The sequence below is a fragment of the Diuraphis noxia genome, unplaced genomic scaffold, assembly GCF_037042655.1.
Source record: "Diuraphis noxia isolate RWA-SAM2 unplaced genomic scaffold, SU_Dnox_SAM2 contig0001, whole genome shotgun sequence".
In the NCBI taxonomy this organism is placed as follows: Eukaryota; Metazoa; Arthropoda; class Insecta; order Hemiptera; family Aphididae; genus Diuraphis; species Diuraphis noxia.
Genome location: NW_028301711.1, coordinates 6619711 through 6638865, shown reverse-complemented (window position 1 = coordinate 6638865; position 19155 = coordinate 6619711). Strand labels below are relative to the sequence as shown.

Sequence of the window (19155 nt, the reverse complement as noted above, 5' to 3'; positions counted from 1 at the left end):
ACATAATAACTAATAATTATTTTGAATAATATGTCCATTTCATTAATAAAAAAATATACCAACTTAAATTATCTTCAAAAATAACTATGTATATTTTCTTTTTCAATAATATTAAAAAAAAAAAATTAAATTAATAATATAAGAACATAATATTTAATTAATATTATAACTTATAGGAACTAGGATACAGACTTGAACGCACTAAAAAGTTATTTAAAAAGCTTAGAAAAATAACAGGGTATATAATAAAACATATTATTAATGCAATGTTTATGCTAATTAATATTGCTGTATTTTTTTTTTTTTCATTGGATAATCTGTAAGTTGAAGTAATACTTTTAAATAAAATAATTCCATTGTATCTCCTGTGTTTATTTGAGTAATTAAAGTTTCCAAACACATATTTGTCGACGATCAAATAATATAATATATTTATTATTAATAAATGATAATTACACGATTTGCAGGCAATGGATAAGATAAGATATAGTAGTGATCATCACAGGAACATTATAGTTTTTTTTTGTATTCTGAGAATATAACACAATAAGCTGAAATATAAAAGCGGTTAGCTAGATTGGTTGAGCTGCAACAACATTCTAGAGAGATTACAATGAGACACATGATAGGCGGGAATAGAAAAAAAGAATGCTGTCTTGTATTATGGGAAGGAATGCGAAAAGATAAAGAGGCTATTAAAATTGGGTGAATTGATAATTCCGTTAAAAAGCGAGACAATGAACACAAGGTTTGCAGTATTGCGACATGAAGCCAAAGATGGAATATTAAGAACAGAGCGGAATATAGGGAAGTCATGCTATGGGATCCCAATTTTTAATAATAAAATTGCATAAGACAGGAAGTGGTTTTGGACTCGTTAAAGCACAGTTGTTTACAAGATACGTATGAATATCAAAAGACAGATTCATTCTCGAAGATTGAGCGTACTAATAAGCAGAAATAGATAGAGAAGAGACAGGTTGCAGAACTGCAGAAGATAAGAGGTTTGTATTATGTATATATTATTTATATTTAAAAAAATATATTCTATGTTAACCGATAAAGTTAAATTTCAATTATATTTATTAATTAACTAATTATATTAAATATAAATACCATGAGAATTTTTTTTTTTAAATACTTTTAGTTGAAAATTGGTTAAAATTCTAAAACAGCGATAAATATAATATAATGTGCATAAAACTAAAAATTACAAAACTACAAAGCTTCATTTAGAACTGGTGGAAGAAAAAGGTACTGTCATACAAATCCATACTCTACTCATAACTGGGTACAATAATTTCAATTTGATATTATACTATATTTACCAACTTTAAAACTATAAATTTATTATTTTCATACAGTATTGTAACAATGGCTGTTATCTGTGACATTACTTAAGTAGTCAGATTATACAAACTATACTTTACAAGCTATGTTTGTTTTCATATAAAAAAGTATTAGAAAACGTATATTTAAAATTTTATTTATATAAAACTATATTAACAAATGATGATTTATAATTTATCTATAGAGAGTGATTGGAAAATTTTCGGTCACTAAATGATCGTCTACAAAAATTACTGAAATATTAACTTCAAACTCTGAAAAAAAAAAAATTTAATTAATATTCATATAGTAGAATATATTATATACAGAATTTAACTTAATGTTGATAACTAGTGAATATAAAGATTTATTAATTTAAATCTAAAATTATAAATCTAAACCAAATAATATGTACCTGTATACCTATAAAAGTCATATATAGGATTATATTAAGGGGGATATAAATTAATCCAATGGGATCACTAACTACTAACTAGAGACTATCTAGACTTAGAGGCTTTGTCTCCTCACAACCAATGTTACCTTAAGAGGATGCTACACTCCACATGTGTTTTGGCTCCATCTTACAAACATACAACATAGCAAAAACTGTTTTGCGCAGGATAGAATTATTCAGGCAATAGTTCAAGCTAAGCAACAAAATATCACACTATAAAGAAGAGAATATTTGTGTGCAATATAGTTTTAGTTTTCGATATTACAAATACAAAAAAAATTATTCAAATTTGAAATGATGAATTTTTAAATAATGAGAACTTTTTTTGTATTTGTGATATTAAATTAAAAAAACGAAGTTGCACAGTAAATATTCTTTACGTTATTGTATGCAATTTTTTTTACTTAGTTTGGACTACAATTTGAGTAGTTTTATCCTGCGCAAAACAATTTTTGCAATGTTGTACACCTGTAAGACAAAGACAACACATGTGGATATAATGTAGTTTCTCTTAAATAATACTTTTTTTACATCATTAATACAAAATATCTTACCAAAATTATATTATACTAATACATCATGTTTATAAAATTATGTGACCAACTTGAGATGGAATATTTTTTTTTAACAATATTTCTATTTCAAATGTATTTATGATATTCAGTGGTGCACAGAGGTATTTTAAGAGCACATGCAGATAAAAAAGTTAGCCACCCACCCACCCAATTTTTTATTTATGACAAATATTTTCACTTATTATTCACTGTAATTCAAAGAAATCAATTAGTATAGACTATAGTTTATGTTATAAACTTTTTTTATTTCCCTGTGAAACCTGCAGTAGTACACACCTACCCTCCTCAAGAACACATGCAGTTGCATTCCTTGCTAACCGTCTGGGCGCCATCAATGATATTCAAACATTTAAAAAACTATATAAAATATTTAGAGGCAAAATCACTCAGACTGTTTCTTATAAAGGATTAGGTTTTCTTAAATTAGCACATAAATTAAAATATAAGAGGACGTAACCACTGGCATTTGTTGTCTCTGTCTAACAAGTGAGTAATATACCAAATTTACCATCAGCAGATTATATGTAGCTTTGTTAGTTTAACAATTAGAGTGAATCAATCTCTTATAAAACTTTATGGTAGGACCACTATCTGTATTTGTGTGTGTTTTTTTTATGATAGTTCAGTTTTAAAATGAGTTACGAGTTTATGAACATTATTATTTATGTTGTTTTGTGAATACAAAACTTGCTAAAAAATTGTATTATGTAAAAACCCAGATACAAACACAAATAATGATTTTGTCTTCAAATTTCAGGTTGATTCACTTTAATTTTCAGACTAACAAAGCTACATGTGATTTACAAAGCATTAATTAGGTATGTTACGCACATGTAAAAAAGAGATGACAAATGTCAGTGTTAAGTCACTTTTCCTAAAGGCAATTTTCTAATACACTGAAAAGGGTACATTTAAATTATAATTATCTCAATATTTTTAAACTCAATTTTTGATTTTTTGAGAAATATAAATATAAATTTTTTTCACTTATGTTGTTTTATAATAACTTAAAAATATCTTTATCTCATACAAGTAACAGTGAAATTTAACTATCAATTATCATAAGCCGAATAACTGTTTACTAGTTTCCAAGTACTACCTACAGTATTAATGAATGTAAAATTAGAATAATAATATGGATATAATGTTTACTATATTTTAGTATACTAAATAGGTACTGAAATTGCCTAAAAATCTTTCTATCTCAGTAATTTACAACAATTACCATAAAAAATCTAAAATTCAGTCAAAGCTGAAAACTGCACATTCAACCAATAATGAATATTATTAAATATATGAATATTATGTTTAAAAATGAATATGTATGTGAGTATAGATAGTATATTGCTTATAATATTGATAGTATATAATAAGTAGTATAAAGTCTTTTATGTTTAGAATATCCCATGTTTATTTTCTCAGAATTAGAATTCATTATTATTGCAACTATTGATGTTTGCTAATTGTTGTTATTATTTTGTTTCTGCAATTAAATATTAAGAGGACATCACACGGGTATTCACTGTCTCAATCTTAAAAACGTACAAATGGTCATATATTACATAACAATAATAGTATCAATATAATCCATTGAGATCCTCAATATAATCTTGCCTTTAAATTTTATTAGAACAAAATTCACTCTTATTTTAGAGATTATAAAGCAAAATATATTTATTCATTTATTATTTATTTATTTTATAAATTTAACGGGCGAGCCCCGGGCGTTCATATTATTGTGAATGTAAAATTTTTCTTTATTGTATATTATTCATAATATGAGAAAACAAATATGAGTTGAAAAAAAAGGTTTTATAAATATTATAATAAGCTACTAAATATAAACATGTATATATTGAAATGTGAACTCTAAATTTAAAAACATGGATGAAAAATATTTTATGAAACAAATATGTTTCAATTGCCTATAATAGTTGTAGTTTATTGAACATTGATCTCATTTATGATCTGTAATGTAATAAATAATAAATACTAATCAAACATAATTGTTTCACTATCTTAAAATATCTCTTTTTTTCATTGTTATGTATTATAAAAATAATATCCAATAAAAATATATTGGCAATTTCGTAATTTGTTTAAAAACAAAATACATGGTCAAAATAGAGCATATAGGAGCTAAAATATATGCTTATGAATATATTAGATATAAAAAAAAAATTATTAGTTAAAGTTCATTGGAAAATAGTTATTTGATAATAAATTACCTATTTTAAAATTTGTTGTTTTTGTGGTAGAACAAGAAAATAACCTTGGAAATATCATGTAAATTGGAATGGAGATCCCCGTTGATATATTTCCTTCGGCAATTTGAATGTTTTGAATTTCAGTGGCTATAAAACGGTTTAAATAATGAAATTATTATGATTTTTACTTTTACTGAGAGGAACACACAATACGAAAAAGATGTTTTCTTAAAATTATCATTTAATATTTAATGATAATAATATACTAAAAAATATGGTTGTAATCCAATGAAATCAAATATAAATAAAATTTAAGAAGATATTGATATTTAGAATACCCACGTGACGTCATTGGGCCGAGTTTGATACAACTACCCATCTAATATATGTAAAAGTTACATAATGATTAATGTATAAATTTGTGACTTTCTGCTAAGGATATATAATTATAAGAATTTCAATTACACGTTTAGTTATTTTGCAATATTGTACACTACAAAAGTAATAATAGCCAGTGCACTATAAAGTGTTGCGATAAGCGCCTGCTGTAGTTACAAACGCACATGTAATGAAAAATAATATTATAATATTTTAAATGTTTAAAAAAAAAAATTAACAGTAAGATAAATGTTGGTCCAATTAACATCTTCAGTGCACATCACAAACGTATAACAAAATTCAAAAATATAGATAAAGATAAGCAGTTACAGCGAGGCGAGTCCGGCTCAATGACGTAATGCATCTTTATTCAATTCTTCCTTATTTATTTAATAATCTAAGTAGAAAATATTTTGGTTTCTAAAAAAAAGCTTATGTTTATGTATTTTGTGCTTTTTAAAGAGATATGAAAAAAGTTACCATCTTTTGAGAATCCTTCAGAACAACCACAGGTCTCAACACGCACCAATTGTACATCTATCGATTTAATGGGGATATCAGAATGTTCAATTTTCAACTAGAAATTTAAAAAAAAATATTTGAATTAACTATGTAGTATTATTCATACTGTATGAATAACAAAATGCATTACACATCATATTATCTCACTTCTCCTGTAAATGGCCGCATGATTGAACAAATAACCGAATCAATTGAACCAACAATGTGAAACTTTGGTATGTTGGAACTATCATTTACATTTGCCAATGTATTTTGATTTATCACAAATTTGTCCACTTTAGACGACAGCATATTTAAACACGGCTAAAATAAACCGTAAAAAATAAAAACAATGATTCTGTATGGAACGGTTTTGGCTGCATGCCAACTTTTACTTACTTTGTTTTCAATAACAAATTCTAGCGTTTTGTGAATGTCCTTATTCAGGAAATTCCTCTTGATGACAGCCTTCAGCAGGTACTGGATATTTATGAATACACCATGATAGGACTCGTACAACACTTTGTTCAGAAGTGGTGTGACGGGCGCTTCGAACGGTATTTCGGTGACACCGCAAGGAAACCGGCCGGCTCGGGCTATTTCCAACGAGCACATCATCAACTGGACCGGCTGAAAATGAATAAACAGTGAGTATACGTCGTCGTTGTGACAGGGCCGCGCGTTCGTATACCTTGACAGAATTGTAGAATGCGTCGAAAGCACCTACATTCTGCGTGCTGATCTGCAAGTCAACGGCACCCTCGATGGTCATAAAGACGCCTTCGTGTTTGACGTCCGTTGGAGTATCGATGATCACCACCCCGGCGATGGTGTCCTGCAAATATGTGTGTCGATTACCCACGAAATTATTGATGAGCACCGGCACATACTTACGCTTTCACGATACACCTTGTTAGACCTCTTCAGCTGTATGTCCAAGTTTACGGCCATAGCGCGATTTGGTCGTCGGCTCGTCGCTAGGAATTCAGCGAATCGGAATTAGTAGGTGGCGGTAGCGAAACCAGCAGTAGAACAGTAACGCGACACGAGTCTGATTGCACAACAGTGGGATGATATTATGTTAATATTATTATACACTTATACAGTATAATTTTGTATCGCACAGGACACGGAACACTACCTTTTGTTATCGTTTTAATTTTTTTCATTGGTGACTATTATCACTTGTTATTATTATCATTTTTCTAAAACTGTTAATGTTGGCGATAAGCGATAACGTCACTCTGTTGCATGATAAAACTAACATGGTATGATAGTATGGGTCTGTCTCATAGTCTGTCTATACCTTAGATTATATACATATACTAGTATATGATCTAAGGTCTATACGCAGTCGATTAGACCACCACCGTCGTTATCATTTTGTTATTATCAAAAACTAAGTTGTTATCATATCGTATCATCCATTATTATAAATACCTACATCACGGACGTACATAGATAATAAATGATTATTATCTATGTGGACGTATATACAGGACTGGTCACGGACGCTGATAACTATATTATAACCGTGCCTTCCAAAATTCAACAATGATGGGGACTCTGTTTGGTAGTTGTTGTATACAGAAATATTTAGATTGTGTTGAATTATGGAACATGATAGTGTTCTTTGATGATAGCTTTGATGATATTAATAAAATTAATATATTGATATATGATATTAATAAAATTATTGCCATTTTATCAATATTGATAATAAATTTAAATTGTGTAATTGTGTTATAAACTATGAATTTTGTTTTTGTTTTCTGCCCGATTTTTTAAAGTATCGAAGTATGAGTTCCAATAACTCAATTATTTGTGCAAGCGTTCAATGTGTTATGAGTTTAAGAAAAGTAAACATAGAGTCTGATATTATACTAAAAAAATCGTCGGAAGTAGATGAACTACTTATTTTGAAATGCTTCTCAAAGTTTCATAAGACCAGAGCACTCAGTGATTATAAAGAGAGGCAAAAAATTAAAAACTATGTGGCAACTGTTTACAGACAGACTCCAGCAGAATTTAAGTGGACAAAATGATCCAATAAAATGGCATTTCTTTGAAAAATTGTATCACACCGAAAAAGAAAATCGAGGTCTAGTTAAAGTATGATGTCCATCTATCACAAAAAATCATGTTTATTTAAATTCATTTTTAAAAATGAAAGTAAAACTTGCAACTCAGGTATGATTGTTATTGTTCCTAAAAATTATTGTTTAATTAATTATTATTGTTGCATGTATAATATGTTAGTTGTATACTAATATAATTGTATACATTTATATGTATAATATATATAACTTAATTGTATTTTGTTGTATGTTGTTTATTGTCAATAATTTGTTAAACAAACATTGAGTACCTATCCACATGTTTAGTAGGTAAGTATTAGATCATTTCAAAGGCCAAAGTTGATAAACAAAAAGTAGTTATTATTTTAATATATACATATTATGTAGTATTATTATCCACGGGTATAATCTAAATTAACATATTTATCAATAGTATTAAAATTAACTTACAAATGTGTTTGGAATTATGGAATTTTGTATGTGTTTCCATAGAGGTGATAGCTTCTTCATTTATCAACTGGTAAATTATATATAAATTATTATACTATAACCACGGACGTATGTACGTCCGTGACTATAATTTATTTACAATTTGTTTGATAGATATTTAGTGAAACAGTAGCAACTACACTAGAGTATTATAAATTGAAGAACTATCCAGAATTTCAAAATAGTGATGAAACATCAAATTTCTGCCGAAAAATAAATTGCTTCTTTGATTCAATAAATAATCTAAATCCATACCATGGTTTGAGTGTTGACACTGAAGGATGGAAAGTAAACTATTTACCTATGTCCTATATTATATTGATTTATAACTAGAAAAATTACTTTTCATATTTTAGACTATCAGGTCAAGTATAAAATGGCTTGATTATTGGGAGATGGCACTGATAGAAGGAGAAATAACTGAAGAAGAATTTCTGCCACCCAATACATCACAGGGCCTTAGAATAACTATGAGTTCTATGCTTGACATGTCATTATATCTAATAGATAAATTTGATTTTAAATATATTCTAAGTGGCCGTATTAACCAAGATAATCTTGAGGTTTAATAATTCTGTTTAATCGTTTAATAACTAAAATCAATAATATTACATTATTTAAATTTCAGAAATTTTTTGGCACTATTCGAGTTGCAGGTGGACAAAATGACCATCCAGCAATGCCAAATTTTCAACATATTTATAAAATGTTGTCAGTATATAGCATTTTGAAACCGCCAAAATCAGGAAACTGTACTGTTATCGAACATAATAAAAATCTCATCAGTTTAGAAGAGTTAAAAAATATATTTAATAAGCCAAAGGTAACAGCAATTGATCTAATAAAAGAAAAACTCAATGAATGTCTTCAAAATATAGATGACATTCATGAAATAGAAGTAAGAAAATTTCAAGTTTGACAATGAAAATATAATATGCAGTAGGAACCTTACCTTCTAACTTGGAAATCTGTTTTTAATCATAGGTTTTTGATATAATGCCGGAATCTTCTAATCCATTTAACTCTACAGATGTTGTTGACTGTATTATTTATTATATTGCTGGATACTTTACAAAACAAGTAAGTACCCATCATTAAATTTAATCTTAAATCTAAAATTCATCAACAAAAAAAACCATCTTCAGTCATGCAGGGTAAATTATTATTTCACTAATTTTTAACTGTTTTAATAATCAATTGGCTGATGTAAGAATTACAGGATTTTAAGTACTAAGTAGGCTTAATATTATCAGTTTTGAAAGGTTTAAAATAAAATATATATTTACCATTTTTTATTATACTGTTTGTTTCCTTCCAATATCAAGGTTTCAAAACGTTTGAAGTGTCAGCAATGTATCGAATCATTTAAATTTAATCATACTTCTGATGAAGAAATTGCTCTCTTAACAACAATGAAGTCACATGGAAGATTGATTCATCCAAATAGTGGAGTATTTAAGATGTTGATTATAATTGAGGATAGTTTTCAAAAATATGCAACATGCCCTGATGTCATTGAACTAGTGACAACTGATATATGTTCCAACATTCAATATAAGTTTCCTTGTACAGAACATCAAGAACAAATGACTAGCATTATCATCAGCTATTATTTGTCCATAAGAATCAAACAATATACTAAAATGATAAATTTAAATACAACTAAACATAATAAGACAATGGCTAAGCTGACAAAAACTTAATAACTACTTACTAGTTTTATAAAAATAGTTATTAATTATGATTGTTAAACATATACTTAATAAATATTTATCCTTTTCTTTGCCTCTTTGGACGTTTGATTATACATTTTTTTCTTCATATTTTTGAATATCAAGTCCATTTTATTAATTACAAATTAATACTAGTACTTAGAACTTAGTAGTTAACAGAAGCAAAGACCATAAATGACGTTAGTACTCGGTAGAAACTCCAATTAATATAAATATATCTTAATTTGTGGCCTTGTGGGTAAAATCATAGTTTATAAATACTAAAAATTGTATTAAAGAAAGCTCATAATATTTTAAAATATTAATATACTTCACGGACGTATATACGTCCGTGATATACTTCGATTGCTCATGTTAAAAATAGAAATGAAAATAAAATAATTTCGCACTTAAACATAACACTAATAGATGGCGCAATGTGTATTTCTGTAGTCCCGAACGTGACACTAATTTTCCACTGATAACGACTCGTGACCAGTCCTGTATATACCATAGAGTAATATAGAGGCGGCGTTACCTATCACTGGCGCGTAACAGAATTGAAGTCAAACTATCGGTCATTGATCCCGAAAAAGAGGAGTCTAACACCGATAATCTTTTCCACTAGATCGCGCTGCACTTCACAAATATAAATTCCCATAAGTAAGATTATATTACATATTTTATTCAGAAAACTATCTACTTATAGTTTAAGTATTCGAATAGTGAATACATATTCTGTATACTATTTTACACAAGTATTCAAGTATTTATTCCAAATACTTTTTTGTAGTATTTTATCCATGTCTGCTTAATACCTATAGTAGTCTTTTCAATGTACCTACTGATAAATATTTTCATCACATAATATAATAATATATTATACACACTGGTATTTAAACAAACTATTTGTTCAACATGGCTAATTTTGCTAGCAAAAACTTCCTCATTTACATCATGACATGTGAACAATAATAATATTATTGAACTAATTATTGGTGTTACACTTACAGTGAGTAGGTAAAAAGGTTAGTGAGTGAAATAAAAACAACAATGGTAAAAATATTTTATAAAATTGATTTAATGAAATATAGTATACAAAACTACAAATAAATACACATTTTATAATTAATTGTAGAAATCTTATATTATAAAACGTGAAGACGGTGGCGCGTCCAAGTGTCGATTATTTCGTCCCATAGCGAATCACCAATCACAAAATTCGACGGCGATTCTCGCTTATCGCTTTTCGCCTTTTCCGATGTTTGCGCGTTATTGATAACTCGAGTGCGATTCTTCAGATTCTCGCCGGCGGGTGCCGACATTTTCGCTTTTCGCCCCCCGTACTACCGTTTTCGACCTTTTTTCGGCCCCGTTCGAGCTCTCATCGCGTTCCCCGCGAGTTTTTACCGTCCGCGCGGTCCGCTCTTCTCCCGTGCGCCGTCCGCCGGGGCCGAGACGTCGATCGCCAGAACCGTCGCCGCCCGTCGTCAGTCGCCCGGATTTCCAGACGTTTTAGTTTTTCCCCGATCCGTTTCGTCTCTTTAAAGGCCGCGAGTGCTTTTTTTCGGTTCGCAGCCTTCCCCGCCGTCTTTTACGTGCCTACGCCTGTACACGATTTTGTTTGAATTCAATAAATCACATCAATATAATGTGTGTCGTTATAGACATACAGAAGGATGTACTGCCACGCGTACTACATAATTAACGTGTACCGTGCCCGTAGGTTGGTCGGGGACACAAATCGTGATGCCATCGGGAGAATAGCAAAACATAAATCTTACCCACTTAATGCATATAGTATAGTTACCAACACATGAGGACATTCAACAATTTTAGTATTATTCTACTGCTGTTATTGATTTTGTTGCAATAAGTATGATTGCATTTGTGTTAATTAGGTAAAACTGTTTTTTAATTCCATAATGTACATACAAATACACACACACACACACACACACCATAGGCTTCAGCTCCTCACATATATTTTCAATCACTGCCTCTCAGAAGTTCTTAAACTTTTATAAGTATAGGTAACAGATTTAATACAGTTTTTACATTTTATATTCTTATATATATATTTTTCTATTTAAAATAATAGTTATCAATATAAAGTGTTGCTAATTATATTAAATAGTTACTCATTTCATCATATTTTTCAAAACAGTCATCTCACATTTCAATTCATTAGGTATAACTTGATTGCTTTATAAGTAATGATGATCCTTCAAAGCTTAATAATTTTAACAAATTGTGATACTGTCAGGAGAATAACTTTAATAAATAAAGCATAATGAGTAACAGCAGTAATTATTGTACATTCTAAACGTCAACAACTGATGTACGCACAACTCTGTGATATGATACATCATACATTGAACAAACAAATAGACATGTGAGTTGTAGTAATGTGTAGTACATAACCAGGTTAGTACACAGCTTAACATAACAAGTTGTTCTTACTTTAACAGCTGTATATTGTTATAGAATTTCACAATTCTGTTTGACTTAACACACACACATAGTGCATAGGTAACGAATAAAATACAATATATATGCCTTAGACTGGCCAGTGACCATATTATATGTAACATAGCTTTAAGCATTGGACTTAGAGCAATACATACACAACAATAATAATGCATATGCAATGTATTCACATTTAGTATGCTACTAGGTATATTCCTGTGACATGTATAAAGTTATTAGATTTATATTGTTAAATTCCTATACTGGATTTTATAGTGTACTCATTTGGTAAGAAACGACAATGACAATAACAATAGCATAATATATCTAATTGGAGTAATATATACACCGGAGAGGTTGTAAAAGAAGTAGTACATGACTTTTATTCTTTATCAAACACACATCAGACATTACAATGTATTCGAATTGGGTATATATGTTTGCTGTGCTTTCTGTTGTCTGTGATACGATTTCACCCAAACACGGTACACAACAATTAAATATATGTGATGTGTAGATTATAAACTCTACTGTAATATACTGGATTTTATAGTGTACTCATTTGGTAAGCGACGTTAATGTTCCGCCGCTCTTATGTGTTGTTTATGTTTTAAAAAACAAATAAACATGCAAGTATTTAATGCACAACAATATATATTGTAATATGTAGTACATGACTTATATTTTTTAACAAAACACAATGTATTCGTATTGGATGACTATGATCACCTTTAAAATGCAATATTTAATAGTATTTGGAATACATAAATATATATATTGTATATGATTTGATGAAAACAATGGTGTGTGTAAGTATTCATATATTGTAAAATAAGTGCATTATGCAATAATATATAAAACAACGGTATATATATACACGAGAGGTAAGAATATATGATTTATAGAATTCACATATGTATTCAATGGGTTAAATGGAATACGATTCATTATTAATTATATCAAAAAACAGCTTAACAGTAGTAGTTTCCACAGAGATTAACAACTCGAATAGTAGGTAGGTCCCGTTAGGCGTTAGGCATAGTAACCGTAGGTGTGTAGATCGATACCGTGATCGTCGATTTGGCGGCGGCCATGATAATCGGCACGGTCGGTGTTTTTTTGCATTTTTTTTTTTTGAATTTTTCATTGGAAACGTTTCAAAAAAAAAAAAAATTTAATTGGCCGCGAGTCTGTTTCAAAGCCATCCATATCGTACCTACGTCTTCTAACAATATATTGCGTGTACGACATTACCGTACGTTATTATGCCGGGTTTACACCAAGCCGACAAAATAGCGACTTTCTGTCTCGCGACGAAATGGAAACATAAATGATAATTATTGTACCGTCGGCTAAATTTTTGCATTTGCTACATCACGGGGTGACACACGTCTTATGTATAATACCATATAAGTATATCATTAAATCGGTTGAAAATGTTTATAGAATTATGACTTATTACCGCGGTAACTCGGTTGCATAAAGTTTAATAAATTATTATTCAAGATTATCATCTAGGCAGTGGTTTCAAATGTATTTCGTTATTCAAATGCAAGTCACACAAACAATAAATTATGTCAATTTCATTTCATTTTTACTGCTTAACAATTATTCCAAATTGACACTTTTAAATTCTGTATTTGTAAGTTTTACACTAACATGCTGCTGCAATAATGTTTTTGTCAAAACAATCTATCCAACTAACTTCGTTTAAAACATAAATGTAGATCATGCAGTCGATAGTTATCGGTGCCTACACTTACTGTTGTAGAGTCAACAGCACGTTTGTAACTGCGAAACACACAGGCATGTTAACACTCATTGTTTCAGCCTAATCAACATGAATAAACACCGTTCTTCTGTATTTTAAAATACAATTGAAAATGTTGACCGTATTTATGTTGTTTAGGTAGGACTGTGTGGAACTATGTTTCTATTGCATAGTTCACACACACTAAGTTATTTATAAGTTATAACTCACTTTTATTTTACCTTTAACAAATTATCAAAACACTTATACATTTCACAGTATGTATACTGTACACTCACACGATACTATACAAGTATCTGATATAAATATTCTGCATAACATAAATCTCACCTCAGACTTATCATATAATATTATAATTTGTTCTACTGCTGTTATTGATTATGGCTTTCTACTGAATTCTTTATTTGTGAGACGTGTACTAGGGATTCCATCATTCCAAATTCTGTAATGGGTGCCTGCACTTAATGTTGTAGAGTCAACAACAAATTTTTTTTCTGCAAAACTCATAGGCATATTAAACACTTATAAATAAAAATTATTATAAAGATTATGAATATGTATGTATGAACACACCAATTAAACGTTCTTCTGTTTTGTTCTACTGCTCATATAAATTACAATTGAATAATATATACAATAATATGTTGTTAAGGTATAACTGTATGGAACTGTATGTTTCTTTTGCATAGTTCACACACACACAATAAGCAAGGTTACAGTTATTTATAAGTTATAACTCACATTTATTTTAAATGTGCCTTTAACAAATGAACAGAACACTTATCCATTTCACAGTAAGTTATAATGGACTTTCTTTCATAAATCTCACCTCAGCACATTCAAGTAGATTAACAAATATTAAAATTTCATAACTCATCTTATACCAGCTTTGTTCAACTGACTACTGCTGTTATTGATTATGTTGCCTATGATTGTATTAATATTAATTAGGTAAAACACACACACACACCTACAATAAGCTGCAGTGTTACAATTTTAAAGTTACCTAGCTACTCATAACTCCCTAGGTACCATATCAATTTATACTTATACGTTTTCTTACACAGTTAATTGTCTGTATATACATAACTAAGGCCGTATTTAGGGGGGAGATACAGGGTACTGTTGCCCCAGGCAGCTGAGAGGGCAGCTAATTGTATTTTTTATAATGATTAATGAGGCGTATTTTATTATTTTTTTTGCCCCTTGGTGTCAAATTCTTAAATACATACATAAATACATGTTGAGTTCTGCTAAATGGCTTCATCATTCCACATGCTGTACTCTTTTCAACGATCCCTATGTCGTTAGATTATTTCAATACTTTATTTTCCGTGTTGATAGAACTAATTGTACGTTGTAAATGCTTAAGTTAACTTAATATTTGAAATTTGTTTATGTAACCTTAACATTATATATCACCATGAATTGCTGTTAACATATTAATAATGTATTGTAGTATAGTAGGCACTGATAATTAATTTCACTATGTTATATAGATTTAAAAAATAATGTGTAATGTATATTTTAATGTTGTTATACAACAATATAACGTTTTTTGCTATTATACACTGCAAAAATTCTACTGCTCAAAACAAAATATAATTGAATATTTCTATTGCATAGGTCATACACAAACACACACACACATCTACACACTGTGTGTGACAGACAATAAGTAGAGTTACAGTTATTCATAAGTTATAACTCACTTATAACAAAACACTTATACATTTTACAGTATGTTATAATGGACTTTCTTTCATATAAGTACACTGTAGGTACTCACATGATACTACAAGTATCTGATATAAATATTCTGCATACAGTATTATATATTTAGTGTTTAAATTGCATAATGTAGATACAAATACAATACAAACACACACACCAAAGGCTTCAGCCCCTCACATATATTTTCAATCACTGCCTCTTAGAAGTTCTTTACCGCCCTTTATACACTATAAAAATTTGCTAATTGCAAGGCAAGTAAAACTTAAAAATAAGAAATAAAACAATAATGAACTTTTATAAGTATAGGTAACAGATTTAATACAGTTTTTACATATTTTATATTCTTATTTTTCTATTTAAAATAATTTCGTTGTCAACAATATAACATCTCTATCAATATGAAGTATTGCTTATTTCGAAAACCGTTCCTTTGACATAATAGTAGATTTGAGGTAATTGTTATTTCTTCTCATTGCAGAAAATGGCCGTTGCAAGTAGACGGAATTGACCTGAAGAGTGAAAGCCAATTGAATCATTTCAAAAAGATTTGGAACTGTATCTTTAGATATATTATAGTAACTAATTTCATCATATTTTTCAAAACAATCATCTCACATTTCAATTCATAAGGTATAACTTCAAACAAATATTGATTTATAAGTAATGATGATCCTTCAAAGTTAACAAGTTTTCTATTATTCGTTTTTTCAATAGTAATCACTTATTGTTTTTTTAATATAAAGCTTTGCGTGGTTTTTAGGGGGACTTTGAATGTTTTTTAGGGGGCTTAGCCCCTACAGCCCCTCCCCCACTACAGCGCCTATGACAGACACACACACTTACACCTACACTAAATGTGTTACAACTCACAACTATATCAACTTATACTTATATGTTTTCTTAAACAGTTGTTTGTCTGTACCTACATACATAACACATCGGTACCTAGGTATTTTAACTACAAACAGTTGAGTTCTGCTAAATGGCTTTCTACTGAATTCTTTATTAATTGTAAGATGTGTACTACGGATTTCATCATTCCACATGCTATACTCTTATCAATGCTCCCTATACTTTAGAACTAACTGTACATCGTATATGCTTAAGTTAACTTATTATTATGTGTCACCATGAATTGCTATTTGTATTTGTATTGTATTTGTATTTGTTATATAACGTTTATTACTATATACGCCGTGAAAGTTGCTGATTTTATATGTAAGATAAAGCAAGTTATCAGTGGTCAAAAAAGTAGTTCTTCTGTTTTGTTTTACTGCTCAAAACAAAATACAATTGAATAATTTGACCGTATTGATATTGAACTATGTTTCTATTGCATAGTTCACACACGCACTCAATAAAAGGTAGAGTTACAGTTATTGTACTTTTAACAAATGAACAAAACACTTATACGTTTTCACAATATAGTTTATAATGGACTTTCTTTCATACAATTACATAGTACTCACATGATACAAATATTCACCTCAGATGGCTCAGACTTACCATATAATTTATAGTATCTACACTTACTTTTATAAATATGAATGTACAAACTAATCAACTCATCTTCTTATATCTGTATTTTAACCTAACCGTACTTCAATTGTATTGCACATAGACGCAATTAGAGTAAAAAAATTGGGAGGCCTTCAGCCCCTCACATATATTTTTCAATCACTGCCTTTTAGAAGTTATTTTCCACTCTCTATACCACCATAATATTATGATGTCATGTTACTTTTGACGTTAAAATAATAGTAATGCAATAATAATAATAATGTACCATGTACAAATAATATTTAAAAACAACTGTTTCTGTTTGCTTTTAAAATGTTAAAATGTCACTTTTGGTTCGACTTTGTGTGATCTGTATAAACGTTGACGGTGTCGATGGCGTTTCCATGCGTGGGTATTTATCATGTACCTACACTATACACTCATGATGATGTAGGTATTGTTTAGGTATGTTTAACGGAAAATGCGAAAAAGGTCATAAACTGGGAACCGGTTTTGCTGTGCACGAATCAATTATACATTCAGTAAAGGAGTTTAGAGATATAAATCCGAGAATTACAACTTTAACAATTAAAACAGACAATTTTGACATGGTATTAATCAACGCGCATGCTCCAACTGAGGATAAGAATGAAGAAGAAAAAGAGCTGTTTTATGCAACACTAGAAGATACGTTTAGCACGTCAAAAGGTGATATAAAATTAGTATTAGGTGATTTCAATGCAAAAATAGGAAGGGAAGAGCGCTACAAATCGACTATTGGAAACTACAGCCTACATTCCAGCACCAACGATAATGGTACTAAATTAATCGACTTCGCTTTAGGGAAGGGTTTGGTGGTCAAAAGTACTATGTTCCAACGAAAAGACATACATAAATATACATGGATCTCGCCGAATGGGAGACATAAAAACCAAATTGACCATGTCCTAATAAATAATAGATTCAAAAATAGTATCCTGAATATAAGAACTTTACGGGGAGCTGATATGGACTCGGACCACCTATTGGTTGGTATATGGATGAAAGTAAAAATTAAGAAGTATAAGAAAGGTAATCTAACAAACAAAGGACGTACCGATATAAATAAACTAAAGGACAAACAAATATGCAAAGAGTATGTAGAGTGCTTTCAGAATATTATTAAAAGTAAACAACTAGATATAGAAAGAAACTTAAATGTTGATAAAACATGGGAACATGTAAAAGAAAGCATAAATAAAGCATCATCGAAAGTCTTGGGAAAAAAAGTATCGAAAACAAAACCATGGATCAATACGATTTGTGAAGAAGCTGTACAAAGAAGAAAATTAGCAAGACAAGAGTGGTTAATTGACACTAACAACGGAGTAACACTGAGAAGATTTAGAACTCGCCAAAAAGAAGCCAGCAAGATATTGAGATGTGAAAAGAGAAAATACGTTCAAAACATATTAGAAACAGCAGAACTCGATTATAAAACACACAGAACTAGGGATATGTATAAGCGAGTGAATGATCTCAGAGGTGGATACAAAAAGAAAGAAAGATTTCTAAGGGATGATGATGGCTCCCTGATAACTACAAATGAAGAGTTGGCAAAGAAATGGGCTAGCTACTTTGAAAACTTGCTAAACTGTGAAGAACCGAATGAAACCTTTAATTTTAATTTTAATCAGGAAATCCAAGAATCACAGGATTGTGAATAACCGACCTTGGAAGAAATAAAATTACAGATAAACATGCTAAAGAATAACAAATCCCCCGGAGAGGATGACATTCAATCAGAGCTCTTAAAGGAAGGCGGAGAGGAAATGGTAATGTGGTTATGGAAGGTAATTCACGAAGTCTGGACAACTGAAAAAATGCCTAAAGAGTGGAAGACAGCGGTGATCTGTCCAATTCATAAAAAGGGAAGTAAACAAGACTGCAATAACTATCGTAGGATAGCCCTCTTA

General features: G+C 29.7%; 2 protein-coding genes across 4 annotated transcripts; one reads left to right on the top strand and one right to left on the bottom strand.

Annotated features, from left to right (window-relative positions):
- Positions 1–1043: 1043 nt before the first annotated feature.
- LOC107167946 (vacuolar protein sorting-associated protein 26C) lies at positions 1044–6609 on the bottom strand. 3 transcript variants are annotated; one of them, XM_015517171.2, is made up of 7 exons: positions 6342–6609; positions 6139–6282; positions 5847–6077; positions 5616–5771; positions 5427–5523; positions 4590–4715; positions 1044–1604 (listed from the first exon to the last, which is right to left on the bottom strand). In XM_015517171.2, exons 1-7 carry the CDS (start codon positions 6396–6398, stop codon positions 1525–1527), a joined length of 891 nt encoding a protein of 296 aa, XP_015372657.1. In that variant the 5' UTR covers positions 6399–6609; the 3' UTR covers positions 1044–1524. The 3 variants fall into 3 exon arrangements, with proteins under 3 accessions (XP_015372657.1, XP_015372658.1, XP_015372659.1); XM_015517172.2 differs by having other exon boundaries at positions 6338–6608; XM_015517173.2 differs by lacking the exon at positions 4590–4715.
- Positions 6610–17667: 11058 nt separating this feature from the next.
- LOC149059382 (uncharacterized) lies at positions 17668–18906 on the top strand. The gene has a single exon (XM_089223925.1). It carries the CDS (start codon positions 17668–17670, stop codon positions 18904–18906), a length of 1239 nt encoding a protein of 412 aa, XP_089080051.1.
- The last annotated feature ends 249 nt before the right edge of the window (positions 18907–19155 follow it).